General features: G+C 34.9%; 1 protein-coding gene across 1 annotated transcript; it reads right to left on the reverse strand.

Annotated features, from left to right (window-relative positions):
* Positions 1-12,983: 12,983 nt before the first annotated feature.
* Positions 12,984-13,749, reverse strand: LOC131043998 (36.4 kDa proline-rich protein-like). The gene has a single exon (XM_057977262.2). It carries the CDS (start codon positions 13,702-13,704, stop codon positions 13,222-13,224), a length of 483 nt encoding a protein of 160 aa, XP_057833245.2. The 5' UTR covers positions 13,705-13,749; the 3' UTR covers positions 12,984-13,221.
* Positions 13,750-19,359: the final 5,610 nt, after the last annotated feature.

Below are 19,359 nucleotides of genomic sequence, written 5' to 3' on the forward strand. Positions count from 1 at the left end.
TAAAATTTATACTAAGAGGGTAATAGAACTGGATGAGTTTCATGGCAGAATTTATCCTAAATTCACACCTAGAGTATTTTGCATGCAAGCCAAATATTACCCGTAGTCGGAAATTGATACTCATTTTTATTTAATCTAACATAAGTCTAAAATTATTATCTCTTTAGCCTATGGGACATTGTGGCAACATTATGTTTTATTGAATCAAATGATTTAAAAAATTGATCACAATATCCCTTACTCACATTTTGGTTTTGGAGAGAAATGGGGTTGAGCTGAAATAATCTCACCCTCTAATTTTGTCATCTTCTAACAAAGAAATAATATAAGCATTTTATGGCTTGGTAGAGACCAACCTAGGCTCAATAGCTTGCAAGCAATAATGTAAGAGTATTATAACATCCCCATGTTTCTCTTTAGATGGACCAAAAATTTCTTGTGGTTAGGTTTACATTCCACATTTTTTTGCACATGCATTTCTATAGTAAGTAAAATGTGGATTTGTACTCTCATCTATGATAATTATAAGAAAGATTGTATAACTTTATGTTTACTTTGATTTTTGTGAGTCTTGAATTTTATCTATTCATTTTTGCATTTTGAGTAACAAGTAGATGTAAACATTGAAACAACTTACCATACAATGGAATTTCCCCTTTCAAATGCAAAGGAAAAGATCATCTATTTATTGTTGATCTCTCCCTCTACTACAATCACATTTTGCTATTAATTGCGTAAGTTACATTAATGTTTTTTAGAAACTATAGCATTAAGCTTACCTATCAATAAACATATAATGTTTTTTATTAAGATAAAAGGGTTTTACAGGGACTTGAAACCCAAAGTTTTACAACCAAAAGAATAGTCATAAAACAGACCAAAATCAACACCTAAGCAGCAAATGAAACATGGACCAAGCCCACAAAGCCAAAAAACCTACAAAAAACAAGCTAAGCACAAAACAAAACAACAACACCCTACTGGAAAGAGTGCACCAATTTCGAGTTCTTTTGGATCATGTTCCAATTTATGTCTTCAAGCTCTTCCATAATGAACTTGGAGGTACCATGCTCCTCATTCCTGCTTCTAGTTCTAGGATGTGGACCATTTGTAGTCTGGGAACCAATTCATTTCACACTCAAATCCTATAATTTCTTTTTATGTTTAGCTTCCAATGGTGGGATGTTGGATAAAGGACGAGCTTTGTGATCAACAATCATCGCATTTACCTTCTTGAGGCCCTCTGCACTACTATTCATAGCTTCCTTACTAATGTCCACTAAATTCCTTAAGCTTCCTTTTATTTCTTCCAAGCTTGATTCCAGATAACCAATTCTACTCTCATGGTCAGTCTTCATAGTCTCCACATCTTCAATTAATTTTTGTGTCATTTGGAGCAGCTTATCGGTTTTACTGAGCATAGGGTTATCGGTAAAAGTATCAATGATAACCTTAAAACCCTCTTTCAGCATGTTAATTTCTTTACCAACCCAAATGAAACAGTTCTCTTGCCTACTAATAGAATCTTTGATTAGCTTCTCTAGCACCAAGTCAATAATGGCCACCCCTTGTTCCCCTTGGTCAACATTAATAGGGATGTCAAGTTTGATTTCCCATTCCTTTCCCTTGTTGTCACTAGACTTCCCCTACTTAATCTTTTTTTTATTTTGGAGGGTCAAAATCTTGTGGTTTGGCTCCAATAATCTTATACTTACTAGTCGTTCATCTGGGGTGTTTTTTCCTCCTACTACTGCAAGTCCCAGGGGTCATGTGGGTGAGACCCTCCTCTTGAGTGGGACTATAGTCAGGGTCTTCCAAAATCTTAATATCCCACCAATCCATGGCCATTCCACTCTCCTTTCCCTACATTTCTATATCTAACACCACCTGCACCTCAATATTGGTGGATAAAATGGGGTTTTTTTCAAAGAGGGAAGGCTTAACCTCATTAGCCTTAGCATATTCCATGATAAGTGAAGGGGGGGAAAAGGAATGAGAGGTCAAATGATCAAAATGACAATGAAATGAGCAAGAAAACCATAAACCATCAAAAGATCATTCTATACCTTTGCTATTTTACCTCTTCCTTGGATTGAGCCTTCGATGAAGTTGAATAATGCCTCTCTTCAAGTTGATTGGATGGGCTCCTTCTTGATGAATGTGGAATGCTCTCCAAATGCTCAACAAGGTAAGCGGATTTTTGGATTTGATTTGGATTGAAAGATTAAGGATGGATGGATTTGATAGAGGATTATGAAGAGGATGAGAGAAGAAATAGGAAGCATGACAATGCATGAGAAGTGGATGATTTGTGAGGAGAATAGGCTCTAATTTATAGATTGGAGAAGGCCAATGGAGGGCCAAGATTGATTTGATCATGAAGGGTTGAGATTGATTTTAGATAGAAGGTATGGATCAAGGGTGCCTTGGGAAAATAAACAAGAATTTTAAATTCCTTGGAAAAAGGGGGAAGAAATTTGAATTTCAAATATGAGGAATTAAAAATTCCAAAATAAGGATACATTGAGGGATTCAAAGAAATTTGAATTTCTTTGAGAGACTCAATGTTGATGTGACATGAGTGGGAATTAAAAATTGAGGGATAATGATAAGCATGATTATGAGAGATTCTAGAAGGATGAATTAGGCTAATGAGATTAGGAAAAGTGATTTCTAGGAATCACATGACTAGGTTAATTAATTAGAATTAATTAACTGAGCGGATTTAGAGGAAATGATTATTGGAGGGGACTTTAGAGGAATAGGGGAACAATTAATTTATTTAATAAATTAAATATTGGACAATAGTGACAGGATTAATTAAATTAGATTTAATTGATTCTAAGAGGAATAAGGATAACACAATTAAATTAATTGATTATGTTGATAGGATTAAATTAATCAAATATTAATTTTAGGTGTCTACAATAAGAACAATTAATCCTTCATGTAAAACAGGATTAACAAGATTCTTTGCATCGTTAGCTACACTATGCTCTAGGGAAGAAAGCAAATAAAATTGAATGGAAATCCTTTTACCATGCCTAAAATGGTTAAGAATCATGAAATGATAGGAAAAGATACTAGAAAAGTGGTCGTCAAGGGTAATGTACCTTATTATCACCTCTTCAATGTCCACCCACAAGGTTTGCAAATCTTTCCTGTTATATTCACCATCTGCCATCTTGCGAACCTTGTCTCTTTCACTTTTTGTCAAAGAAGATGGAGATAGCCTCCTCAACCAACTTCCTCTCACAATAGAATTTCTTTCCTTCCATCTTCATGCCCATGATATTTATAATGAAAGCCTCATAAATTCTGAACTCCACCCCAAATGTAGTGAGAATGCCCTTATTCCATCCTTTTACAAATTCTCCAGTCTTTTTGGGATTATTCCCATGGAGTCTCTCAAGATAGGGAACAAGACCCCCATCAAAGATTTCATTCTAGAGGTCCATATTCTTCTTCCATTTTTCATAATCCATGGGCTCCATCATGATTTTGTCACCACCCATACAATCTCCACCTCTGGAATTCTAGGTATACACAACAAACAAGACCCACAAAATGCAAACCAAGTGCTAAGGAAGGGTCTTGACACTCTGATATTAGGAATCGAAAAAAATCCCACTCAAAATCACAATTCAAAAGACTACCTATCCTCATTAATGAGTAATGACTAGCCAATACAAGCGGCATCTTTTCTTGTCAGATTACACAAGTGCTTTGGTAAATTTCCCCTTTCTGTCCACCACTGTACCTCCATGCAATCCACACCAATATTTGCCATGTGGTCTACCAGCATATTGCCTTCCCTATACACATGGGAGAACTTGAAATCATCCAGCTTATCAATCATGATGTGGCACTCCTCAATTAAGCGTTTGATCATCCATGTAGTACCCCTACTCATTTGAACTCTTTAGACTCATACTTTATTATTGTTTATTTTCAGTGGATACATTACCATGATGTGTTATTCAGATTTTTATGACATTATTTCATGCTTTATTTGGATATGAGAATCATAATTTATTTGCAGTATTTCAGTACTTGTGATTTATGGCATTTTATGGATTATTGCTATGTACTGACATTTTACTTTATTTATGTAATGTGAAATTATTAGTTGTGTGTTTGCAAGTGTATTGGATGCAAGGGGATGATTTTCCTTCACTCATTTCGGTGAGATAGGGAACGTTGCGATTCTCCTTCATCGATGTGTATGCCGTGTTTTCTATATTGTATATATGCATGTGTGGTTCGGTGATGCAGGGTTATTCTAGGTACAAGTATTGGGTAGGTACGTGGTATCATCTCCACCTGGCTTCATAGGTCTGAGCGTGCCTTATATTTTCTGATGGAAGTGGAGGAGATAGTAGTTGACCCTATTTTACTCAATTACACTCGTGTGAGTGTCGTCAATTGGTCGTCCTGTCAGTTTGTTCGGCCTTCGTATTTTGTTGTTTGGTCCTTTATGAGTATTCGCTTGAGGTTTGTTCAGTTTGTGTGTTTTAGTGGATTTAATTAATTAATTAAGTTTATGGATTTATCTCATAGTTGGTATTCTTGTGAATTATGTATTTTATTCATTGAGATTATAAATTTAGTTAATTAAAAAGAAATTATTAAATTAAGTTGCAAGTTGCATGATGTTAGAAATATATTTTATTTAAATTTTAGTGAAAAAATAAATTAGATTGATTGCATTTATTATTTCCTAGAATTTTAAATAAATAAAATAATAAATAGAATAAAAGAATAAATGAATAAAAGAATTAATTAAAATTATAGTATTGCTTTAATTTCTTTATTTAGAAAATTAATTGCATGATAAAAGAAAAGAAAGAAAAATGTTTTTTAATCATTGCATGTTAACTTATCTTTTGTTATAAAATTAGAAAAGAAAAGAAAATTGTTTTTATTCTAAATTTAGGTTTTTGGGAAAAAGATATTCAACATAGAATTTAAGTATAAAAAGAGGAATAGGTCATTATTTTAGGACACACAGGAAATAGGTCAAGGATTTAGGTGAAGAGAAATTTATTTGGAAGCTTGTTGAAGGATTGGTTCTCTTCTACAAATTTTCTTCCAGGAAAGCTATACCAGGTTGGGTGGCTTCTTTTGATTGTTTGTTTTAAAGAAAATATTTCTATTTCTTCTATCTTCTGAATGATGTGTGTTTGTCATATCCTGTCTGATTATTTCTTGTTCTTGGCTAAAGTCCATTCGTGAAGTTAATTTCTAGTTTATGGAAAGAAGTTATTTGCTGGGTGTTTGTAGATTAAATTTTGAAAACATTGGGAAAGGTTATTATGGCAAATTTTGCCAAGATTTTTGTTGTGCATGAAAAATTGCAAGATTTGGGAAGAATGCGGTTTACCAGATAAATCATTCCCTCGTGTTTGATTTTGCTTTGATATTTTTCTATGGTTGTTCTGTCAATATTTGTACATCTCTGTGTAATTATTTAGTTACTATGGTAATGAATTTAATTTTAATTAAATTTATTAGGTTATTAAAAGTTATGGAGAAATTGTTTTATTTTAGTATTTTGGAGAAAATCTATATTAACTAGATTCTTTGAAAATAAATTTTATTGGAAATAAACTTTAATGTGTTTTTTTGGTTATTAAAAATTTTTAAAAAAAATTAATTTAAAAAAAAAAATTAATTAAAAAAAATTAATGAATGAAAATAATAATAATAATAATAAAATAATATATATATATATATATAATATTGTGGTTTTATTTTGTTATTTATGAAAAAAAAAGTTATTGTAAAATTAAATCTTCATTTTATTATATATTTTTAATGTGATATAATTATATGATATTATATTCGATGAGTATATATATTTATGTAATTTTGTTATGTTATTGTATATATATTTAATTTGGAATTTAATTTAGATTATTGGTATAAGCTAATCGGATATATTTGTAAATTAATCGTGAGCATATAATTAGGGAGTTAATTTTTATGTGATTGATTTAGCCTTATTGGACAAATGACAACATTGATTTCTTTGTATTAAAATAGTTGTATTTTCTTATTGTCTGGAAAATCTTTAATTGCAAGTTATTTATGCTTTTGTTTGTTATAAAAAAAAATTGCCGGTATTAGGATCTTGTGTAAATGTTGTTTGCAGCCAAGGTTAATTTCGTTGCAATTCTGGTTGAGTTGTCATTGTTTCCTATGTTATTATATCTCCTTGGTCAGGTGTTGTTGTATAACCTTATTGATGTGAGCCATTGTGTGTTTTGTCCAAATGGTCAATCTTGGGTTAGTGATTGTGTATCCTTCACCTATGGTTTGTCAGGATTAGTTATGGCTGTCTGTTTCGCCATAGAGTTCTCGTAGAGAGACCTTTCCTATTAGTGTCCTATGAGAGAGAGTGTCTTTCGAGCGGGGGCCGTGCCCAAAGTGGGTGAGAGGATAACCTATCGGAAGTCAGTTAAAAAGTGATAACCTAATAATTGATTAGGGGGTGGGTAGAATAAATATTAATTAAGATAATTTACCTCGTGCATAGGGGAGTGCTTGTAGAGGGCTCATAATGTTATGAGAAGGCCTGGAATGGCAAACTTACCACCTTGTCTTCATGAAAGGATTAGTAGGGTCCGCATGAGACTTAGTTGGAACCGGAGGCTCGGGAGAGGTTACCAGGGGAAACCCAGGATGGGGGTCGGGACCTATGGAGGCTGTACCATGGTATCCACCATAAGACATGCGATGACACTCTCCTTAGAGTCACTAGTGTTTTGTGAGTTGAGTCACATGGATGTTTGCGGAGTCTTGTAGTTCTTTCGTACTTGTCTTACTTTGCTTGCTTGAGGGTTTTCTACTATCTCCTAGCATGGTGGGGTGGTTCCATTTCAGGGTCACATGGTCGAGTGGTAGTGCCACTTCCCAGCAGATGTTCTGGATTGTATCTTCAGGAGAGGAAAGGCTTCACTGGTGTTTCTTGGTTCGTGGTTCATGTACCAGCTCATGTTCATGATCATTGTTCAGTAGAGACCTTGTGGTTATTGTATCAGACTTTTATGTAACCTTCATATTGTATCTTTGTATCTGTGGCATTTTTGCAAGCCATGTATTTATGGATATTGTAATATTAAATCAGTGGAATGTATGTTATTTCAGTTGCTTTGATCTTATGTTTAAATGTTTTATGGTTATTGGATACATTGGAATACTTTCGTTTCTTCATTATGGAATTTAGATGTATGTGTAGTTTTGAACTTAAGCATTTACTTTATATAATTAAATGGACAATTGGATTAACCATGGTGTTAATATAATCTACAATTAATCTTCGTTGGTAACCCTTAGTAAATCATGTGTTAGTCTTCCACTATGTTATTAGACATGCAATAGTTATAATTAATGCACTTAATCTTTTAAAAAAAAATTTAATTCACCCTTTAGTTGCCTAGTTGTGTTGTTTTCCTTTAGGGTTCCTGGTGGGGCATTATAATCCAGCTAGGTTCAGATTGCTTAGTAATACATTTAATGATATTCATGGAGTCACTTTCCAGCCAGACTTTCTTGAATCTTTCCCTGATTTCCATGTGTAATCCAATGTAAGCGTCATTTGCCTCGGCAAGGTGTTTTGTCTGGGTGCCCGGAGGCAGCACGATCGTCGAGACAAGCTTACCATTTTGGTTCTAAGCAACTCCCCCACAACTAGCTGACCTCGGGTTACCCTTGGTCGCCCCATCAACATTGATTTTGATCCACCCACTATGAGGGGGGACCCAGAAAACATTGTTTCTAGCTTGTTTTAACTTACCAATGGGAGTAGATATGTCTGAGCTGATATGCCACCTTTTCATGATATCCCAATCCTATGACAAGGTAATAATGGGAAGGTCACCCTTACGTGAAGGGCAGTAAGCTAAAAAAAAATCCTTGATACCATTTTAATCTTGCGAGAAACCAACAAGGCAGAAGACTCAATATCCCTGAAGATTTGATTGATTCTTTCCTTCAACGAACCCCAGGCTAAATGAGGCAACATAAAGCTCCATAAAACTTTTAGGGAAGGGTTATCTGAAGGACAATTCCACTGGGACCAGGAATCATGAATATTAGTAGGAAAGCACCACCAGATTCCCCATAGTTCAAAAAAATATGCCCAAAAATCTCTGGAGAAGGAGCAATGGAGCAACAAGTGGGAGACATCTTTACCATTTTCCTTGCACAACAAATATCTATTAGGAATAGCCATTCCCCTTTTACACAAATTGTCAATTGAGAGAACTTTATCCTGGATAAAAAGCCAAAAGAAAATATTAATCTTAGGAATCAATAACTTGTTCTAGATGCAAGATGAGAAACAAGCAGGAGAGAAGGTTCTCATGAGAAGGTGAAAGGAATTAGAGACAAAGAACACTCGTAAAGGAGATCCACTCCACACCACGGAGTCCTCCACAAGGAAAGAGGGGATATGGATAAAGGAGATCCTGGACTGGAGAGGGAGCAAGGATGGGTCCAAGCCAATAAGATTGATCCAAGTCCGATCTCAGATATAATATTCAGCTATCCAGAAACCAATATACCTTGTACATCTCTCTTTAAGTTGAGCACCCCATTGAAAGTTAATCACTGGACCTTCTCCAGCCCACCAGTCTTCCCAAAAATGATTTTTTCTACTATTCCCAAGAATCCATCTAGCTCCTTGAAGAATAAAATTTTTGGTGTTAAAGAAGTTTCCCCACTGAGTAGAGGCCATGAGGGGAAAATTATAGTCATCTAGCACACTTTGAAGGCCATTAATGTGATATTTATGATAGACAATACAGTTCCATTCATTGGATTTTTTCAGGCATCTCCAAAGTTGCTTCAATATAAGGGCTTTATTGAAATCACGAATATGCCTAAGAGAAAGGCCTCCAAGTTTCTTTGGCAAACAGACCTACTCCCAGGCCACCACATGGAGACAGTTTTTGGATTCAGTGCTAATTTTGAAGGAACTTTGAAAAGGCTCATAGCATAGATCGATAAGCTCTGTAAGGAGGCCTTGATGAGCTAAAGCTTGCCATCTTGGCTCAAGAGAGCACCTTTCCAACCTGCCATCTTATTCTGAAAGATCAATCAAGCAAATTAGACCAGAAAACATCAAGAGCTGGGCATATGCAAAGAGGTAATCCAAGATAAGAGTCAGGAAAAAATCCTAACTTGCACCCCAAAATATCCGCAATCTTAATCTACCTATGACTAGGAGTATTAAGGAAAATATTAGAGCTCTTGGGAAAACTAATCTTCTGCCCAGAGCCACGCTCATAAAGATTGAGAATAGACTTTAATAACTCGACTTCTGAAACAAATTTTTCTCCCATAAGAAGAGTGTCATCAACAAATTGCTGGTGAGAACAGATTTGCTCCTGAGAAGAGGGGTGAAGCCCTTTGATTTTACCGCTCCTGGTTTCTCTCTGAATAATCTTGTTGAGAGCCTCACTTGTCAAAATGAAGAGAAACAGGGAGAGGGGATCTCCTTGCCCTATGCCTCTAGAAGCTAAGAAAAAACCCGAAGGAGATCCATTGATCAACACCAAGAATTTTGAAGTAGAGATGCATTCATTCACCAATTGAATGAAGTGGTCACTAAAACCAAAAGACTGCGAAATTTTGATCAGGAACTTCTAGTTAACTAAGCTTTGAGAAAATCAAGCTTGAGCAAAAAAAAACTGTTTCTTATTGATGGAGAGCGAATGGATGTTCTCATGGACCATAGTAATAGATTCTAAAATTTGTCTCCCAGGCACAAACCCATTCTGATGTTTAGAAATTAGGATTGGAAGAACACTCTTTAGTTGGAAAACCAGAATTTTGGTAAAGATCTTATAGATAGGATAAACATATAATGTTGACATGGTTTGAGATACCGTATATGATGGTGGTGATTTTGTAGATGTTGGATGAAACTCCAAGATGGATGATCAAGGCCCAACTCATATTACCTAGCCTTGCGTAATTGATGTGATGGTTATGAATAGATAAATTTTTTAAGTCACTTAATATCTTCATTAAATTATGTCTCCTTAACTTATTTAAACATAGACAACCTTCTCCTCTAATTTTCTTATATACTTTTTCTAAAATATTATATATACTTATTTAATACAAAATGTTTTGCATAACTACATACATTATTGGCATGTATCATTATATTATTTTCACATATAATTTTATTTTCTTTCTATATTTCTTATATTCTTAAGGGATTGTATGAATACTTACAATTAAAATTGTGTCATTATACTATTTGAGTAATAGAAGAAACAAAATAACAAAATGATTAATACTATGCTTAAGATATCACTCTTGCTTATTTAGCCACAAATGTACTTTAATTTTATTATTTTGTCATTGTTGTCCCATACATGATCACTAAACAGTATTTTCTCAAATATTATTTGTCTGATAAAAGCAAGTGTAATGATAAAATCTTATATCAAAGGTAACCCGGGTAGGGTAGGTGGGAGTAGGGTCAAACCTGGTCCTAGGAGAAACTTGGTCCTAAGCTATGTGGCTAATCTTGGGATGCAAACCTCAAGTGATGTGGAGGTGGTATTGTTTATTATGGCTTAGTTATTTCAAGAGATAGAGGGTAGAAACAAATCATTATTGAAGGTGATTCAAAGAACACTATTTTAATGCTCAAAAGAGAAGCTAAACCTGATTAGAAATGTGAACACCTCACTACCAAGTGTCTTGACCTCCTCCTTAGGCTTCACCATGTAAGACTCAATCATACGCAAAGAGAAGGGAATAATGTAGCAGTCAGGCTAGCTTCTTTGGGCCCATTTTCCAATCATTTGAAAATATGGACAAATTTGTACAAAATTCTTGATGTGGTTCATGTCACTATCCTTGTTGACATAAGGTCTAATAATGCAAAATAATACTAAGATTTCCATTTCATTTATTGCCATAGCCACCCTTTTTACCAATATTTTAATTTTTAGGTGGAGGATGTTTAATTCTAGTTTTAGTAGCACCCTCCCCAATTCAAACCCTTGCTGCCCCTTTCATATTACTGGTATTCAATTTCCCTCTTTGGTTCTTGCCTCTAATTACATTGTGTTAGCTATGGGGTAACCCCATTCAAACCAAGCTAGAGAGTTTTGTTGTGACAATTTCAAAAATAATGTTGTTATGATCGAAAGTGGTAAAGGACAACCTTGCAAACTATGTGGAAGGGATGCAAGGTTTTCATCTAGCCCTCTTTGAAATTTTTTCCCAACCATGGGAGAAAGGTGAGGTGAAAATTGAGGGAGTGGCCTTTATGGTCTCTATGAAAACAATTGCCGCTATTACTGGGTTATCTCTAGAGTGAGTGACTTTTCCTAAAAAGCGGAAGGTGTCTTACAAAGATGAGCTCAAGAGATTCTTTAAGCCAAGAGAAGCGGTTTCAAGACTGTAGAGTGGGTACAATAGAGAAGACCTTCTTGGGGTTTGGAAGGATGCAGTGCTAATTCTTATGAAGTACTTCACATTGGATGGTAGATTCAAAAAATTCCATACCCATCTTTTTCCCATGATGAATCATGTAAGGTATTATATCAAAATGAATTTCCCTTTTAAGGTTTGTTTTTCTTTATCGCAATTAGTTTCTAGAGCTAAATCTAATAATTCTTTGTCCCTCAACCAAGGATTTATCATGAGGCTCTACAATTTTCACTTGGCTTTGACCTTTTCTAGTGGGACCCCTTTGATTTCCCCTGGCCCCTTGTAAGATACTAAATTGGTTGTGTAGCTTTCTGATGCCCCTATTTCGAAACTCAACCCCAATTTGGCTTTCTCATCCAAGACTAAACTTGTCCCTACCTGACTTAACCTTATTCATGAGGCTAAAGAGAAAAATTCCCCTACGTCCCCTTCTAAGGATGTTGCATTGGTGGATTCTAAAGAGGATGTGAATTCAGAGGATTCTAATTCCTCCTCGACCAAAGGTTCTAACTAGTCTCCTCCTACTTTTGAGGAGATAGCCCCCTTTTCCCACCCGTTAGGGTCCTCTTCACCATTCCATGGTGTTTCTACCCCCAAACCCAACTCCCTTGCTCTAGCTAAGAAAGTGTCTAAGCTAGATGAGATAGTTGAATAGCAGGATGCGATCACACATTGGCTCGTCTCCCACTTGAGTGTGGTAAAAATAAGATAAAAAGCTTGAAGCAGTGGTTGAGGCCGAGGCTTAGAGCAACGATTGGGCACTGGAGGATAATGATGAGAGGGTTTGTAAGGCCACCAATGATATGGCAGGGAAATTAGAAAAATGGGAGAATTTTGAGGAGAATCTCAAGGATCTTAATGAAAAATTTCTCAAAGGGATGACAGGAGAGCTATGGTTGAGCTAAAGGAGAATCATGATGACCTGAAAAGGAAGGTGGGGGAAATGACTACTTTGAGTTAGGAAATGGCAATGAAGAATACGATCTCTCTACATGCCATACAAGTGGAAAAGAATGAAGAAAGGTGAAGATGAAGAGACATATAGAGTGTCCTACAACAACAAACCCCATCATGTCTGTTGTCAAGGCTACTCTAGATTTGGTCACTCTAGCCTCTATGAAAGACTTTAACAAAAAGCTATCTTTTTCTGATAAAGTTAAAGTTATGTACATAATGAATGACAAGATGGCAATGCCCCCACTTAGTAGACCATTCCTTCATGTCCTTGATGGGTGGTTGGATGTTGCTTGTTTTTTGGTTCTGCCTTTAGTGGTTTTGTCGTAATCATCTGTTGGGTTTTAGCATGTTTTGATCTTCTTAGTTTTTCGGTTTGGTGTGCACTCCTCATGCACCCCATATCGTTGCTCTTTAGTGGATATGTAAAGGTTTGGGCCTATCCCACTTTAATTAATCAGAACAATAAAATCTTATATCACTAATTGGAAATGCCCACAGAAAACCAATGCTTGATAAATCTTATTTTGAATATATGCACTTTATTCAAATTTCAAATTGATTCCTTACATAGTAAAACAGTACAATTTATTTATACGGATGAATTTATCCTCACTCTACTTAGTGAGTTTACAAACTGCGTGCGATGATCACTTCATCTCCTCGATCATAGCCCCAAATAATCGTCAAATCAAACCATCAAAAGTACAAAATACATTTCAAGACAAACAATAAATCAAATCAAATCCAACACCAGATCTATATGTACATTCCAGAAAGAGGCATGCTGTTGCAGAGTTCCCATGTTTAACTAAGGGTTGGGCAAGTAAATCCAGCTGGAGGGGTGAGTCCACATTGAACGAAGAGCTCAAGTGCGATAGGAAGGATGATGTTAACGTTCAAAAGCTTAATCCGAATAGTTGTACACAAGCACAGGGCTGCCTCAATTTCCAAAACGCCTTGAAGAACAGGGCAGCATGTGTTCACAGCGGGATCCCCAATGGTGGCATTTACCAGCCCTCCCAGCACATCCACACACGCTCCTAATTTCAATGCATTTAGCGGACAACTACCCCCACTTGAAGAACCCGGCGGCGGCGGCGGCGGAGGAGAAGTTGTGGTGGGAGGAGGAGGAGGAGGAGAGGATGAAGGTTTGGGAGGTGGCGGGGGAGGAGATTTTATTTTATAAGGAGGAGGGGGAGGACAGTTAGCTTCCACTGCAGGACCCATGATGCTTGCAAAGCAAACAGTAAACATCGCCACCAATACTGCATCGTTTCTCATTTTCATCTATGTTTGTTGATCACAATCAAGGAAGCAAATGAAATCCGATGAAAGCTGTTGCTAGTTTACACTTTATACGACGAGGGTACTCGATACGAATTTATAGTTTCGAGGTCTGAATTTTCCATAATGAAATTTTTCGTACCCGTGAACAGTACGGATATCTCAAGCTCCGCTGCACGTGAAACAGTGTTTGGCCACCCTGTATTATTTCCATTTTATATACGAACGCCCGCATCATAAGCCAAATTAGTATCAAATAATCTCCATGGCCTCTCTGTAAACTAGTCCAATCATTTAGGCATTATAGAACATGGTGTACTATCATATCCCGTGCTTTCCAGCTTCAACACTTAACATTTAGCAAGTGGCACATACTTGTGTTCAACTAGGAAACAAGATAATTTGTCTAACAGATGTTAGAGAAGACAATGGTTTGAATGTATACAACGAATACGTACTGTCTTTTCCAACACGATGCTAGAGAAACGTAGAAAGATTTATAGAATTAATGAATATATAAGCACTTCAAGAACATAAATAGAATTTTGAATCCTTCTCGGGGTTTTCGTGTTCTGGAAGCCGCCTTTAAAAATAATAGCATTCTTATTTTATTTAATTTTCTAAACTCTAATTTAGATTAAATAAATGATTTCTGTTTCAGTTCGGCCAGATGTTTCGTTTTCTTCCGGCCCTTTATAACTACTGGCCAACCTGAACATGCCACTCTGTATACTGACGTTTTACTAGAATGAATAATCTCAAATGGTGTTTCAGAATATTATTGCATTACTTTAAATAAAGCTTCGAAAATAGTACTTGCAATTGAAAGTAATGTCGTCCGGATAAAGAGGTTTGTCGGAAAGGATATTATCATAAAATTATATCAATGTTATATATAAATATAAAGAAAGATTTTGTAAGGATTTCTAAATAACAATAGCTGTCATCAATATCAAAAAGAAAAATTTGAAGAGGTTTTCCACTAAACTTAAAAAAGAGAAAATAATTTTTTAAGAAATCAAATATTATTAAAAGAAATACTAACAATAATTAACCTAAATCATTGTGAAGAAACTTAAGCAATTTCAAGATTATCACAGGATAGAGAATCCTCACTTGAAAAATCCAAATGCAATTAGTTTTGAAAGCCCATGTCTCAAGAGAATCAACAATAACATTTCATTTATGAGAAATATGAACAAAAGAGATGTGCTAAAAGTTTTATTAGAGATGATAAAATTGTGTCACAAAATAAGCCAAACATTTATATTTTTATTTATTGTCTGTAATATTTAATTGATAAGATCATAAATATTTGTGTCTATTGAATATTTCACAACATTTATTGAGTGTTTCTATTAATTTATCAAAATTTTACGTTGATTGACAATTTAAGATATTTTCAATTATTAAAAATGAAAGAAACAACTTCAAAATAACTTAGAATTTATTGATATTAAAATTTTATTTTTCAAATACTCAATAGTGATAGAATAAATATTAACCATTTCAAGTAATATGTTAGAGTTTTATGTAAGGTGTATATTGTTCCTATAACATTATAGTTTGTTCAAATACATTATTCAGGAAAAATGTATTGTTCTTAAAAGTAAGAGAAATCATTGACTCATCTTTTCTTTGTGAAATACATATTACTAGTTGCATAATCATTTGTTCAATTTATTCGAATGGTTAATGATTCCTTATTATCACAATTTATGCTTATATGCAACTTCATATCTATATTAAAAATATTACACATATAAAGTAGACTAACATATGGAAATATATAAATCTCACGACTATATCTTATAAGAGATCATATTTTAAAAAATAGATTATAGTTAGTTATTTGAATGGAATATTATGTTAATTTAATTTTTCATACAATTTAATTATGCATACATGATTAAAGATAAATTTGTTGCGGACATAAAGATCAAATCATTAGTTCAAAACCACCATGTTGACTTTCAAGAAATAGTCATATGCAAATAAAAAATGTATTGGATGTTTATTTTGATAGTTAGCTTTGAGATAAGTACTTTAACTAATGGTCTTAATTAGTCTTATCATTAACATAGGTTTTTGTATTTTCTTACTTAGAATATTAGTAAAATGGGAATTTCAATGATATCTCAATCTTCTGAGATATTTAACTAGAGGCATAATACATAATGTCAAACCATCCTCTCTAGTGTTAGAATTCTCAAGATAGAGAATACATGAAAAGCTAATATAACGAAATGAAAACTATTCAATTTTATGTAGAAATGATTATGAAGTTAAAATAAAATTTAAGTGTTAGTTTCTTGACAATAAAATATAAATTCTCATAAAGAAAATAATGTTACAATATATGACAATAATATGAACAAAATACAATCTAAAGGAAGATACGCATGTATAGATTACTTATAGTTATGCATAAAGGGGTTGAAACTTTTAAGAGGTGTGAGTTAACTCTAATTCAATCTTAATAAATAGATGATTAAACATATTCCAATTGAGATAGCTATGGGCATGACTAAAGAGATGTGGCACCTAAATACTATCAATGAAAGGTTTATCCAATATTAATTATAATTGTGAACATCAATTCAAGGTGTACACATGCCCTTATAAATATATAAAATATAATAATTATATATTTATGTTAAGTAAAGTTTTTGATTAAGTGAAAAGAAGCTTTTGAAGGGGTCCTGAAACCCTTTTACAGAAAGATAATCAAAAGATAAGACATTAAAGACCAACTAGATAGAGCAAAAGACAAAAAGGAGACAAACTAGCAAAGACAAAAAGCCAGCAAGAAGCCAGAAGAGGCAAAGGGACAGCACAGAAAATACTAAGGGACAACCATGAGAAACAGAACCTAAGAAAGGTTTATGATAAGCTTCGTTGCTTCTTGCTCCAACTAGACCATAGAGGCAACAACGCTCTTTAGTTCCTCCAGCTCTTTGGCATGTTGGGTTGTCTTCATAGTACTAGCTCGAGTTCTTTTACCATGACCAGTATTCCCCCCTTCAAGAATCAGAACCTTATCCTCGGTAGTATCAATAGTATTCTTTTCCTAATGGATCTGTTTTAGTTTGCTAATCATCACAATAAAGCTGTCGCTAAAGGATTTCAGAATTTTTTGGCTTTGTTCTCCAATTTTCTTCAAGGTATTCTCATGATTGAGAACCTGTTTCTCCAGATCATTAAATCTAGCCTCCACAACCTTAAATTGAGATCCATATGCTCCAGTGATAGCCTTTACATCGCTGATGGCTTTATTAATTCATTCAGGTAGTTAGGCAAGGTACTAAGCTTACCAGTTCCAACAGCTTCTAAGGTATCCACTTTCCTAGATGAATCCTCCTGCTTGTTCTTCAAATTGTCCATCTCCTAATAGACCCAGTCAATAACCTTGCAGAACTCCATCATCCCACTCTTCGTGATATTCAGCATGGTTAAAGGAGAGTTTTTGCTATCAATGTTGATCTCAAGGGAAATATTATCTAGGGTCTCCACATTAACACTAGTAGCATTGGGAGATAGAGTATCACCTTCCTTTGCTGTCTTCCCATATTATTCAACATCATCTGTCCTTTTATTGGGATCCTAAGGATTGGGTTGGACATTTAGAAAATCATTCCCTTTATCTGGGCTGATTTCAGTGATGAGAGGGCTCTGCTTGTTTTTCTTCTTTAGTGGTGGGGTAACATAATCACTATTAGTCTCCATCCCCTCATCATCCTCTTCATCATCTTCAAGCCATCTATCCTCCCCCCGAGCCTTACTTCTTTTTCCTTTAACCCCTTTTCCAGCTTTCTTTTTTCTAGACCCAGAAGCCAAATCTTTGTCCTTCCCCTTGCTAGAACCTTGAGTAGAGGTAATCTTGTCACCATCATCTTCCACCCAGTATCAGACCCCTTGTCTTCACTATCATCTAAGTTAAGGGAGCTAAACAAATAGAAGGGTATAGACACCAGATCTTTATGGCAAAAATGATTCAGAAGCACAAAGTGATAACCACAGACACGAGAGTATCTACCATCAAGAGTTACATATTGCATGACAGCAAACAAAATCCATCTCCATACCTTCTTTATCACTTTCGGCAAGTAGTAGGTTTTGTCGGACTTCACCAACTTTGTTTTCTCAGACTCCTCCTTCGCGAATCACTTAATAGAAGCTTCTGTGAGTTTTTTGTCTCTGTAAAACTTTCTGCCTTCCATCGGCATACTAGTGACTTTCATGATCATCCCTTCATCAATTTCAACCTTTCTTCCTCCTATGGTAATTTTTCCATCTTTCCAATTCTTTTTAAAAATTCTGGTAAGGGTAGGGTTTTTCCCTACAATTCTCTCCATATGCCCTATGATCTTGGTCATTTTCAAAATAGCCCATGCCTTTGATTTATCTTTCCATTCATCATAGGAGAGAAACTCAATTCTTTTCCTGTTACCTCCCATAGCATCAGCAAATAGATTATTCTTATACTTCACAATGCATAATAGGGCAAAAATGGAGATCAAAGTGTAGAGAAGGAAGGTCTTCAAAATAGAAATGGGCACCCACAAAGCGTGTAGAGTCTTGTCCGCATTAAACGCCAGCTCAATCTTCAAGTGTCGCTCTTTCTGATTCATTATGGCCTTTTTCATTGATAAGTGCATTGTCATTATTCCTTATCACTCCCTCATAACCATGCACTCTATCATAAATGAGGAAGGCACGGACCTCACGAGGAAGATCCAGCTCATCATGTGATCAGCACGAATGGCCATGTTGGCAGCCCAATCAGCAATAGTGTTGGTTTCTCTATAATTGTGAGATACAACACACAACTCGAAAGACTTAATTATCTCCTTAGCTTGAGATATGACATTTTAGGCATTGAACAATGTTGTTAGAATCTCCCTCGAGCCAAACTTTGATAAATCTCATCAATTTCACAAGGGCAATTGTTTGGTAAGCAGTCATGGCCTCGGCTAAGTAGTTAGTCTGTGATCCCATGGGGAGTGCCACCACCGCAATACAATAGCAAACCTCTTATGTTAATTAAAGTTAGTAAATATGCACATTATCACTCTTACGATATAATCAATCCAAGGTGGATGAAAGACTTCAACAACAACCCTCCATAAGTAGAACTTAGAAGAAACGAGCGTAATAAGAAATGGGTTGTAGCTTTAGGCTATGCTAGGAACTAATCATCCTAAAATGAAGAAATGACAAAACCTATAGGAAGTAAATTCGCTCAAAAGAGAATTATGAGAGAAAGTTAGAGTAACCCCACAAAAGAGTCACAATGTCACACCTATAATAAGGGATGATAATTACTTTTATACACTAAAATATTGTTCAATTTTAAGCACAATGATTGTGAATATCTCTCCAGTGTCACATTGACCACTCTAAATGGATTCCATATTACTCTTATTTAACTTAAATATATTTAGGAAGATACCAATATTTCTTAGAGGATCTCTAATAAAACTAGATTGATGTCACTACCAAAACACAAAGCAAAAGTAGCCTTACTACGCCTTGATCTTGTTTGTAAGTTAAATTGATACACTCTTTTCAACCAACCATTATTATGATTATGTTTTTAGAATACAATAACTAATATCTTTTTTTATCAATTTGAATAAATTAAACCCTAAATTATTA

This window comes from Cryptomeria japonica, chromosome 5 (genome assembly GCF_030272615.1).
Source record: "Cryptomeria japonica chromosome 5, Sugi_1.0, whole genome shotgun sequence".
Taxonomy (NCBI): Eukaryota; Viridiplantae; Streptophyta; class Pinopsida; order Cupressales; family Cupressaceae; genus Cryptomeria; species Cryptomeria japonica.

Excerpts from the sequence above, each read along its gene's own strand:
- LOC131043998 (XM_057977262.2), bottom strand. The coding sequence starts at position 13,704 with ATGAAAATGAGAAACGATGCAGTATTGGTGGCGATGTTTACTGTTTGC.